General features: G+C 44.2%; 1 protein-coding gene across 1 annotated transcript in view; it reads left to right on the top strand.

Moving 5' to 3' along the window:
- Positions 1-13,215, top strand: part of PAPPA (pappalysin 1) — a 240,756-nt gene that overhangs the window by 56,884 nt on the left and 170,657 nt on the right. The window contains exons 4-5 of the mRNA XM_042913034.1: positions 1,140-1,433; positions 8,867-9,059. Coding sequence (XP_042768968.1) covers positions 1,140-1,433; positions 8,867-9,059 — 487 coding nt within the window. The remainder of the gene's footprint in view (positions 1-1,139; positions 1,434-8,866; positions 9,060-13,215) is intronic.

Genomic DNA, 13,215 nt, shown 5'->3' on the forward strand with positions numbered 1-13,215 from the left:
TAGACAACTGCTTCTCAAACTAGAACACACAGACCAGTCATCTGGCGCCCTTGTTAGAATACAGATTCTGATTCTCTAGGTCTGGAGTGAGAGGCCCCAGATTCTGTATTTTAAGTCACCTTTCAAGTGATGATCATGCTGCTTATTCTCAAGACACTCTGAGAGTAACGAGTAATTAGTGTAAGGTATCCACTGAATGTGCAGTGTTATGCTAGCTGCTTATGTGTGCTTAGTTAGACCTCAGAAAACTTCTGTAGTTGGCTTAGCATTCAGCGAAGATTCAACAGACATTTACTGAGATACGATATTCCAGGCTGTGTGATTGGCATTAGCTGTAGAACTCATTAAGGGGCCTGGCTCTGGAAGCTAAGGATCTTGAGTTCAAATCCCGATGTGAAACCCTACTGACTCCTGATCATGAGCCAGTGACTTAACCTGTCTAGGAAGTCAGTACACTCCTATAGGGGTTGTGAGTTGGTTAAGTGCTATTCGATGCATGAAACACTGAGCACGGGGCCTGAGGACACGTGATAAGTGCTCAAGAAACATTGGCTATAATGATACTGTCATAGTGATGAGCCCAACATGATGCTGGCCATCCTGAGTGCTTATTCTCATAGAGCACCAGAGATGAAGTGGGATTCAGAGACGGTAATCAGTTTGCTCAACGTCACAGTGTTGGTGAAGAGCCCAGAACTGGGACCAAGGTATCTGATCATGAGGGCTTCAATTGGACAAGAGTGTGCAGAATGTTTGTAAACCACAGCATGCCTTACTGTTGAAGGACAAGGTAGCAGCAGAAACATCTACCAGCCCAGAAATCAAAGTCCTCAAATGCCAATCATGCCCCTTCTTTCAAGTTTGAGAGCACCTTGGTTAAGTTGTCTTACTTCTTTAGGCATTGGTGTTTTCATCTGAAAAAATAAAGGGATTGCACAGAATGACTCTTGGGACTCCTTCCTACCTAAGCAATGATTCATATCACAAGTCATAACGGTTCTCGGGGCAGTGGAGTCACAGGGTGGAGAAGCCTGTCGTTACTTTGGGCAACACCCCATTTACCCACGATTGATTGGGGGATTTCTGCACCAGGAAGCAGGGTGCCCCGTTTGCTTAATGCTCTGGTTTTCCCCTTGCAGGTGGCATTGTCTTGAACCCGTCTTTCTATGGCATTCCTGGGCATACCCACACCATGATCCATGAGATTGGGCACAGCCTGGGTCTCTACCACATCTTCCGAGGCATCTCAGAGATCCAGTCTTGCAGTGATCCCTGCATGGAGACGGAGCCCTCCTTTGAGACTGGTGACCTCTGCAGTGACACCAACCCGGCCCCCAAACACAAGTTCTGCGGCGACCCGGGGCCAGGGAATGACACCTGTGGCTTCCATAGCTTCTTCAACACCCCTTACAACAACTTCATGAGCTATGCAGGTAGGGACCCCTGCTTTGCAGGGAGCACATGGCCGGGTGTCATACATGGGCTCAGGTCCTGGCTCAGAGAAGCCTGGGCAAGGTCTTCCTTTACTAAGACTTCTTCATCCCAACAGTCCCTCATCCTAGACAATCAGGATAATAGTCCTTGTGTGAGACCTCAGGGGTACTTGGAAGCTGTTGTATCTGAAGACTCCTCAGAAGGGCGCACTTTAGGAGGCTGACTGGGGCCCAACATCAGGAAACCTGGGTAGATTCTAGCTTTGCCTCTGGATCACCTGATGCCTTTGGGTCTATCCCATCCCCTCTCTGGGTCTCACTTCGCTCAAGAAAATGGAATCTTTGGATCCAAGGAACGTTGGAGAAGTTTCCTCCTAATTTTGCAGCTATATTTTTCTAAGCTGGTGCTGACTGCAGCTTTTTCCTTTTCTTCCTTTTTTGTTTTTTACTGCAACTTTTTCTTAAACATAAATCTCTCATACCCTCTTTTACTATTTTACTACAAAAAAATAGAATGCTTTTTGGTTTTGCAATTTGCATGAGATGGGGACATTCTTTTCCTAATTCCATATATCCTGTCAAAACTCTTTTCTTATACCATCAGTAATAGTGCTAGAGACTCATTCTTTGGGTTCAAGGATGTCCTGTACTTCTTTTAGAATAATATATCAAGGCCACTTCTAGCCCTTAGAACATTTTTGGAAAATTAAAACAAGGCCATCTCAGCCTTCACTGCTGGCCTCTTAGACCAAGAACCGTAGGGCCCAATCCACAAATTGCACATGGTAGCCCAGCATTGAATTTTATTATAATATTAAATTTAAGTGTCTCTTGCCCCTATGAAAATAAGTGAGTTCTGTGAAGGCAGATATTATCTCCAATGCCTCATGGTATTCCCAGCACCTAGCACAGAGACTGGTGCTTAATAAATGTTTGTTAAGAAGAAAGGGAGGGAAGAAAATGAATAAATTCTCATAAAGGTATGCAAAAGTGATTCTAATCAATAACAAAATTTCTGCTTGTATAAAAGTTTGTGGTTCGTAGAGGACATTAATACACACTATCTCATTTAACTGGCAACAAAACTGTAGGGTAGAAACTATCCCCATTTTACAGATGGCTGTACTGTAGCTCACCAAAGTCCTTTGCCCCAGGTCATGCATCTGACCCCAAGCATTTTCTTCTCTTCTGCTCTTGTGCAGCTCTTCAGAAGAGACCTAGAGATGGGTGCGTAGGAAGCAGAACAGCCAGGCCGGTTTTCATATTCTGTTCCACAGAGATGGGGGTGCAGGAGCTGTCAGGCATGACTCTGGGGAGCTCTAGATGGGACTCCATCTCTCTTTGAACCAGGAAAGCTCCCTGTCAACTGTTTCCCATTTCTTCCGGGGTTTTGCCTCAGATTGTGTTGGAAGAGAGATTATTGCTGCTGAAACCCAGTGAATTTGATGATCCCCAGTGGGTCTTTCTGCCTTCCTGTTTGGGCTGATGACTTCTGGGGGCCTCTTCAGTTTAAGGCTCATGTCGTTCAAACCTGAGATCTGTGGAAGTGTCGACCACCCAACCTTAGCACCATAAAGGGGTCTTTAGGTTTAGGTCTTTAAAAAAGACCACAATGCTGGGTATTGCCTCAAAAGCAGATTCCCACTAGGCTCCCTTTCCCAGCCAAGCCGACATCCCACATCCGGTGCCCTGTCCTTTCACGCAGCCCTACTTACGTTCCATTTCTGTAGCACCTTTCCTTGGCCAGCTCGATGCACATGGAAAATAAACAATAACATGAATTTGGAAGTTTGCCGGACTGTTAGGGGCCTCAGAGCTGCCACTAGCTACTAGACCCCCATAAACTAAATCTTTTTTTTGTTGTTGTTCCCCTTCGTACAGATCTAAAGGGTGATTGATTTACTGTTGTTTTTTTAAAGGAACCCCTCAGCTCAGTGACCCATTAACAGCAGAACTAATTCACTGAGCTACGATAACAAACTTACACCCGCAAAAGCATATTCAAGGCGACCACGAGCTTTGAAATGTTTGTTTTCCTTAGGATCTCTGATAGATGAGGTGACAAAAGCAGTTGGATGAAATTCAAAATGCAGAACAGGATCGGGTTCTCATGGCCAGGGAGAGCTGTGCACAGACGCTGCGCAGTCCTGGCCAGAGGGTGGGGACCCTGCTGGGTCAACTGCCTGGGGTTCCTTCCTTCCTGGGCGCTTCTTCCTCCGGCCTGGTCACTGGTTGAGCAAAGAGTCTCATGCAGTGCTGTCCACTAGAACTTTCCGTAAAGATGGACATGTCCTGTGTCCATGCTGTCCAGTATGGTAGCCACTAGCCTGATGTGGCTCATGAGCCCTTGAAATATGGCTAGCGAGACTGAGGAACTGAATTGTTAGCCTTCAGTAGTCTTAATTAATTGGAATTGAAATAACCCCAAAGGCTGGTGGCTGCTGTATTGGTCAGCACAGGTCTACAATAATTATTTATTTTAAAAAAATTTTTGAAATTTATTTATTTATGCTGAGAGAGAGACAATACATGTAGGGGAGGGGCAGAGAGAGAATCCCAAGGAGGTTCTGCACCGCCAGCACAGAGCCCGATACAGGGCTCAAACCCAGGAAGCCGTAAGATCATGACCTGAGCCAAAACCAACAGGTGGACACTTAGCCAACTGAGCCACCCAGGCACCTCAATACGTCTGCATTAATTATTGAGTGCCTATGACGATACACCACACACTGTGAAACACTTCATAGGCTTGTCTTATAGAATCCTCAAAATAACCCAACGAGGTGAGTGCTATTCTTACTGAACCTATTTTACAGATCAGAAAGTGTGGGTTTCATGTAGCCTAAGGAACTTGCCAGGGTCACACAGCAAAAAGAAGGTAAGCCTTTCTCACTGTGGAGCCTGTGCTTACAATCATTCATCATCTGGCTCTGTTTCTGATGCTAAGGGAGGTAGAGGGTGTCCCAAGTACTCAGTTCAAGCAAACACCAGGCAGGTTGATCGGGGCAAGCTTAGTTGAGCACCAGGGGAGTACTGTCACCTTGAGCTGTTGGATAAGCCCTGAGCAGGTAGAAAAGCAGAAGCCTAGACTCTACTTTCTGAAGATGATGGGCCATAGGAGGTCCCCCGAAGAGCACCGTCCAGTCAGGTCTTCCTCAAGAGTGAAGAAAACAGGCCTTCTCCAGCCTACAGGAACAAGTGTCTTGTTACCCTCATTCTGCATGTCGGGGCCTTTCAATACAAATGGATGCTTCAACCCTGTGCTCCCAGCTCTCAGGAATAGATCCTACAGAAATAAATTCATTGACTTCTTTGAAGATGTAATCATAAGAATGTTCTTAGCAATATTCATTGTCCAAGTATCAATTAAGTATTTACTACCTGCCAGGCGTGAAGAAAAATGCTTATGTGTGTGAAAAATTAGAAACTGTTTGCAAGTCCGATGAGAATGGATTGTTGTAATAAATCGTGAGGCCTCTGTATGATAGAACATTATGTGGTCACTAATGATAGTGTAGTAGATGAAGAAGAGGGGTAAACAGAAGCAGAGTAACCTGGTGCAGAGCACCAAGTTTGGGGGTGCAGGCACTGAACTTGAATCCTCCCTGCATTAGCCTTTGACCCTAGGCAGTGACTTCTCCTCCGAGCCTCACTTACTTCCTGGATAGCATGAAGGATAATCACACCTCCCTTTTGTGATAGTAGGTGTAATCATGCAGGTAAAGGATTTAGAACTGTCCTTGGTACCATAACTAGTTCTTCCTAAGTGATATTAGTGGGTTTATTTGTTAACTATTTAATGTGAAAATGGTCAGGGAACCTCGTACAGTGTAAGACCTGGCATGTGTGTTTGTGTATGAATATGTGTATGTATATAAATGTATGTATATATATGATGTAAATATATTTATGATAATGAGAATTATAAATATTTATATGCATATACATACACACACATATACTCCTATGTACTAAGTATTAATTGTATTATCTCTAGGTAATGAGTTTAGGGTTATATTTATTTCTTCATAATTATTTTTGGCACATTCCACATAATTTACAGTGAATATAATCATTTATTATCACTATCATTATTTAATAAAAACCAAAAAGTCAGGGATTCTTACAAAGGACAGCTATCGTTATCCATATACTAGACATGAATTAGCTTATTAAATGCCCTCATTAGCTTTAGGAGGCAGGTAGTATCACTATTCCCTATGGTTACAATGGGTACAAACGAGGCTGGCAGGGGCCAGCATTTTGCTCGGGGTTCCACAGCACATGGCAGCCCTGGGTCCATGACCCAACCTCCCGTGCTCTGCAGTCTCCATGCTGCAGAGGGGAACATGTTCTGGAGAACAAAGTTCAGTTACCAAAGTCAGGGCAATGCACCAGCAGCATGGGGACGGCAGCATGGGGATGAGATCCCCAAAGTCCTCTCGGCTTAGGGATAAGATGGGCTGGCTGGTCCTGGAGATCACGTGTCGGGAGGGGAAGCATGTGGAGGCAGGAAGCCAAGAGGGACTGACTCTAGACATGAGCTAATTGAGACAGAGCATTGTGATAAACGGAAACCCTTTGGTACCTTCCCCAAGATTCTGATAGCACCTAAGTCTCTAAGCAGTGTACCCTGGGACAGACGTTTGCTGACTTCTACTTTCAAGTTCACATGCATTTCTGTTTTCCTGCTAAGTTCTGTCATCTATCTCTTTTTCATACTCTTTTTTATTGAGAAACATGCAAATGGCTAATTTTTAAATCATTAATGGAAAACACACTCTTTTGGGAGAAAAGGAAGAAGCACAAATAAGAGTGTCTGGAGGAAAAAAATGCTGGTTTTCTCTTCCATTCATCTTGATAAATGCATTACGTCCTCCAGCTCACTGGGTCCCCACAGCAGCACTGTGGAGTGGGGTCAATTTAAATGTCCCCAATTTATACATGAGGGACCTGAGTTTTAGAGTTACTTCTCTCTTTTGGAAGTGACTTATTAGTATACTACTCAGTGCCTGTGCCTTAACATACATAGACATTCCCCTATTAATAGCCAGATGTGTTATTTCTGATATTTTTTTACCATTATAAATGATGCTTCAGAAAATATCCTCGTACCTAAATTTTCCATATGTTTCTTCATGAATGTATGTCTATTGAATTCCTGAATGTGATATTGCTACATCAAAGAGAATGAATATTTCAAATTCTGGGATTTATCCTGCTTCTGGTTTTCTAATGCACACGGACACGTGCACGCACGTGCTGTTCGCAATCATGAGGCAGTGAGGATTTACTGAGCATTTATCATGGTTCTTTGTGCTCTACTCCCCTTACCCTTTAACCGAATTCGGAGATGAATGTTCTTGCTAGCACCATCATCCCCATTTACAGATAGGAAAACTGAGGCACTGAGTCGTGAATTCACTTGCCCATTTGCCTCCAGATCCTTCATGTATTGGTCTCTTTAACCATACTTTCTTAGTCCCTTCTCCTGACTCTAACCTATTAAGTGGCTTTTCCAAGTGCACTTTTTGCATTAAGAAGTGCAAAGCTCACAGCAACAAAGAAAAACGTACCCGATGATCTGGCCCTTCTTAGACTGAGACATTTGGACTCTATTCTCCAGGCAATGGGGAGCCATAGAATGTTTGTTATCCAAGGAATTAGATGGCTACATCGGGGCTCAAGGGAGATGTATGTGGTTAAAGATACTTGCTAAGGGACACCAGGCTCTACTGCTTCTTCCAAACATAGGAAGGAGTCCCCAGGATGCTGGAGAAGAGACAGACTGTCAGAAGTCACTCAGGAGATCAGAGGCAGCTTCTGTGTATAACCTCCTTGTACTCCTGTCCCTTCCCCAAGCTGGATTCTCAAGGTCCCATCCAACTGCCTAGCACCTGCCCAAAGTTATTTTCTGTTTGTTTGATAAGGGGGAAGTCAGTTTATGTTGCAGGATTCCCAGTGGCGGGTTTATTTTAAGATCTGGCGAGCCCCATGCTTCTCTGTCTGGGGCCCAGCTGCAGAAACCCTGACCTGGCCGACACCTCTGGGAAGTGGTGTTTTTGGAAACCAAGCGAAAACAGTGCCTTGCTCTGCCCCTGAGGCAGTTGAATAAAGCTGTTGGAAGGGTAGACAGGAGGCAGGCTTCTTCCTTGAGCGGCGAGTCGAGAAGAGAGTAGGGCTGAAGGTCATTTGATCTAAAGACATTTAAGAGGTTGTATTCCAGTCAGCTCAGACTCAGGCTCACATCCTATTTATCAATCACCTGCAGGATACTGTTCCCATACAGGGTCTCGTTTATGCTCAGGCATCCTTCTATTGATTAGAAACATGGTCTTGGCATCAAGACTGCCTGGGTTTGAGTCTTGGATCTATCCCTAACATTGTGATCTTAAATAAAGTTGCATGACCTCTCTCAACCTCTATTCCCTTCTCTGTAAATGGAGAAAATCATAGTATTTACTCCCCAAATCGTGGGAGTGTTAAATGTGTCCAAGGACCAGTGCACCATGCCTGGCTTATACTAAGCACACAGCAAATGTCCCAGTGACAGTGCTGTCCTCATTCCCAGGACGGACATGAGCCTGATTGTTCCTAGGGCTGCTTGCCTCTGGCTGTGCTCACTGCAAAGGACACCATGTCCCTGGGTCCTGTAGCTCCCTACAGTCCTGACCTTTCTTTCTCCATCTGAGCCATCCAGTCTGGTTGACCTCAAGTACCTCCTTCTTCAGAAGCCTCCCTGGAACACTGCCCTTCCCCAACGTTCTGTCTCTTGTTCATCAGTGGTCAGCATTGCAGTCGTCAACAGTCTTCTGATCGCCTTGACTCATACAACAAACTGGCCTTCACTCTATAGTTAGACTGGTCCCTCCTCTGGGGCAGGAACATTTTAAGTTTCATCTTCCCGTGGCCCTTGGGACAGAGCAGAGAATATGGGATAGATGCTCAGAAGGTTTGTGAAGGACAGTATCACTGCATCCATGGATAGTGGAATGGATGAATGAATGTATGGGTGAATAGAAGGGAGTGAGTGAGTGAATCAACAAGGAAATGAATGAATGAATGAATGAATGAATGAATGGGAGATACTGGGTGAGTAGTGAGGCAGGAGCAGAATAAAGAAATACATCGCTTACTGACCAGGGATTTGGGGGCCCATGGAAAGCAATTTACCTGTCCCTTGTCCTTAGCTGTGACCTCTGGGCTGCTCAGTCCCATCCACCCTCCCCTTCCTCCCGTTCCCTCTCACCTGCCTCCAGAGGTGATGACTGCACTCATTTGTGCACAGACCATTAACTCTTAAGCACTGAAAGAGGCCAGCTCTGTGTTGGCAAGGACTGGGGTGCTGGCTGGCTGTTCCCTGGGAGACGTCATAACTCTCTCATGCCCTCCCATGCAGCCAGGTTTTTATCTCTCCCTCTGCCCGCTCGCAGATGATGACTGCACGGACTCCTTCACGCCCAATCAAGTTGCCAGAATGCACTGTTACCTGGACCTGGTGTACCAGAGCTGGCAGCCCTCCAGGAAGCCGGCGCCTGTCGCCCTGGCCCCCCAGATCGTGGGCCACACGACCGACTCCGTGACGCTAGAGTGGTTTCCGCCCATCGATGGCCACTTCTTTGAAAGGTGAGTGTGGCCTGTGAAGTGGTGATCCCTCTCTCTCCTGCCAAGAAGAAGGGACTTCAGAAGGGAAGCAGTCTTGGAGAGGAGTTGTGCTGTTTTCTCTGTCCTTGCTCTCTTGTTCATCTGGAGCCCCTGGCAGTTCAGCCACTTAACAGTGACTGGTCCAGATAGGCATGTTGTAGATTTGGGGGTCAGGGGATACATGAATGATTGCTAATCGAAATTAATAAGTAATGATGCATGCTTTCAATGAATGAATGTTTAGCTTTATTTTATTCTGAAATACCTGGAAACTCTATCCTCTGGGATGGAGGTCCTGATCTCTTCTCCATGCATTCAGGATTTGAAATTGCCCCTGGTTAATGGGTAATTGTAATACATGTATAATATATATTAAATATCAAGGCGTATATGTGTATATGTACATATTCATATCATACGTGAATATACATGCATATATATATAATATATGTATAATACATATAATTAGAATCTTTGTGCAGAGTATTTCTTTGTAGAATTGAGGGTAGAATTTTTAGAAGACCAGGAATGATAAACCGAGGTACAGGAGTTTTGCTCCCCCGTCTGCCACTTATTAGCTGTACTGACTTGGGCAAGTTACTTTCCCATGCAGAGTGGTCTTCTACCTCAGAAACGTGTGTCTTACGATGCCTCAGTGGTCTGCAGGCGTGAACCTGAATCCAGGGGTCTCTTGTGATGCCTTTCAGCATTGAGACCCTCTGAGGAGCTCAGGCTTTAAGGAAAACAGATTCTAAAGAGTCGGGAAAATAGATTAAGATGTTGACATTTACCCTTGCCTTTAATTTAGGGCTTATTAGTGTCTTAACCTCTATCCCAGCCCTTCTTTGGAGTGTTTTATCTAATACTGATGATATACCATTGATGATGGCAAAAATAAAAGCCAGCTAATGATTAACAAATAATTCTCTGAGGTTGTGGCTGTTGCCATTCATTAAGTGCTTACTCTGGGAAAGATTCTGCATTAAAAGCTTTGTTTGCAGAGTCTCATTTACTCTTTCTAGTAACTCTATGAAGGGGGAATCATTTTCCTCATTTGCTGGGTAAGGCAGGAATTGGAACTGAAAGAGGCTGAGAGATTTGACCAAGAGCCCGTAGAAGTTGGTGGGAGCTGGGCTCTGACTCACATTTTGCAGCGTCTTGTCTCTGGCCCCTGTGTGTTTTCATTAAGTCCGTCTAAAATTTGAATTATGAAGGGGGTGTTACCCCTACCCTCAAAAGAGCCACAGAAGGTGGTAAGGAGCTCTCGTGTGTGTGTGTGTGTGTGTGTGTGTGTGTGTGTGTGTGTGTGTGTAAATACATATTAGTTCACGGTGCCACATTAAATTGGGGCTCTGGGGCACCTGGGTGGCTCAGTTGGTTGAGTGTCCAATTCTTGATCTCGACCCAGGTCTTAATCTCAGGGTCGTGAGTTCAAGCCCTGCATTGGGCTTCTCACCAGGCGTGGAGCCTTCTTAAAAAAAATTGGAGCTCTAATTTTCTACAGTACCATCAGTCTCTGAATCTAGAACCTTTGTCTGGCAGCTGGGTGCATGTGTTCATAGGGGAAGGAAATGTAATCCCTGGGCCCTCTATAAAAACCCCCTTCCCCTGCCCCCAGCCGCCCTCACTGGGAGCTCAGAGCTGGGTTTGGGAAACCTCATGTGACACTTCAGAGCAGGCTCTCCAGCAGCCTGTAGATTTATTTATTTTTTCTGTGGCGATGAGAAGTATCAGACTTTTGGTCAAGCCTTGGCCTCAATTCCACTTAAAAATGGAAGTTTTGTAAATGAAGCTTCCTGTGTATGTATTTAATTTATATTTCATAAAGCAGTTATTGTCCATTAAATAAATACCATCTGATTGTTGGAACCTATTGGAGGGTTAATTGTTGTGTAATGAGATAGGTCTCTATTACATGGTACCCTCAGCTCCAATCAATATGTTTTTAATAACCTATAGTCAGTTGGTACTTGAGGCTCGTACAATAGCTATTCTGTTCAGTCTAAGATTTCATAACGGAGTTATCATATGTTAAATTAAAACTGACATTTTAGAAACATGTCTAATTAGGGTTAACAGCTACGTAGACGATAGGCTATGACTAAAGGAAGTTGGTCCACCAGTTCAATAAATTGTTATAAAGAAATGGAGCTATCACTCCCGCATACACTCAGTTTGCACTCATGTGCATTGGCCTGGTGCAGAGCATACAAGCTCTACTGACAAATTGTCTGCACTCCGCTCCCCGCTCCACCACTCTTGGTCTATGGGGCCTTTGGCAAGCCATCTCACCTCTTACTCTCTCTGACCCTCTGAATCTTCTTCCGTAATTGTGCCCACTTCAGCTGGATTTTGTGGGGAATTCAACAAACATGTGACATCTGTGGTATGCCTAGCACACCCTCTATGTTCAAGAAATATTAGCTCCCATCTCATACAAAGTTTCCCAGAGCTGTTTAGCTACTTGAAAATTCTCTTTCCCTGCAAAATCTCTGGTGTTTTCCACTACATCCATCAATGCCAACCTCTCGCCCCTGGCCATCCCTACGTCCTCCTGCTGTTCCTCACATCTGTGGTCTAAGAGAATACAAGGGTTTTCCTTAAAAAAACATATTCAGATCCTCCCACAGCCTGTGTCCTCACACATGGGCAACTGAATAAATAATTCAAGGCCACCCCTGGCTTTTCTAACTCCTTTATTTTTATCTGTCTTGCAAACATGTGTTGACGGAATGGTTTCAGTTATCTGAACAATTGGTGGTGGGGTATTAGAAAGAATTCTGGACTGAGAAGCAAGAGACCTGGGTGTCAAGTCTTTGCAACCTCATTCATTTCCTCTTCCTCTTCAGCCTCAGTCTTCTGATCTGTAAGCCAAAGGGCATCTAGCCTTTTGCAACCAAGGTTCCTATTGCAAATCTCAGAACACAGCAAATGACTTGAGTAACTATTTTCTCAATTCTCCCTAGAATGGTACATAATGAGTACCATTCTAGATGCATAGGAGAGAAGTAAACTCATCATACACAGTGGACATCTTAAAGAAGCACTGTTCAATGGTACTTCTGCAGTAATGGAAATATTCTCTATCTGTACCATCCAATATGGTAGCCATTAGCCAACTGGCTATGAAGCACTTGAAATGTGACAAGGGTGGAACTGAATTTATTTAAATTTATTTAATTTACAATTTATTAAATTTATTTAATGTTAATTAACTTACGTTCAAAGACCCACATGTGACTGCTGGCTGCCATATTAGCACAGACTTGAGCTTTAAGCTTTGATTCTCATGGAACCTAGGTAAGAAAGATGATCTCTTCCAGTGTTAACATCCTGTATGTCTGTGATTTCAGAGAGAGAGAGAGAGAGAGAGAGAGAGAGAGAGAGAGAGTGAGTGTGTGTGTGTGTGTGTGTGTAGATACAGGTGCAAATAAAAATCAAATAAATGCCAGAGGTAAAAAAAAAAATACTATATACTCCCTGGATGTATAGATACTTCCTGATTTTGGTAAAGCCTTTACAAGCTATAACCTTGGCGTGAGTACATTGTACTCATGATCTTCTATTTCCTAATCTGTAAAATGGGAACATGACCCACTGCCCAGAATCACACCATTGCTTTTTAGTTGCTGACTTAGCCTTTACTTTTGTCCTTCTTTCCTCAATCCATGTTTCATTTAGCATTCAGAGCAATCTTTTTAAAATGTAAATTATATCATGTTGCTCCATGACTTGGAGTGGCTCCAGTGGCTTACAACCCTCTAGTGGCTTCCCATTTCTTTTATGTATGGTCACCATGTGGTCTACAGGACTTCCCATGATCTAATCCTTGCCTATTTGTCCAACTGCCTCTCTTACCACTCTTTCCTTCATTCGTGACTCCTGTCACTCACACTTCCTTTGGGATCCCTATACACCAAGCCCTTTTTTTCCTGCTTAGGTCCTTTATGTTCCTGTGACTGCCCCTGGAATACTTTATATCCACTCTTTATGTCATCCTTCAGCTCTCACCATAGATGGCATTCCCTCACTAAGGCCTTTCATGACTGTTCCAATTTTAATTAGCCCAGTACACCTCTCCCACTGGTATTCTTGCATACGTCATTACATTTCCTTTGCTTCTAGAACTTAATGAGCC

Source organism: Panthera leo, chromosome D4 (genome assembly GCF_018350215.1).
Source record: "Panthera leo isolate Ple1 chromosome D4, P.leo_Ple1_pat1.1, whole genome shotgun sequence".
NCBI lineage: Eukaryota > Metazoa > Chordata > Mammalia > Carnivora > Felidae > Panthera > Panthera leo.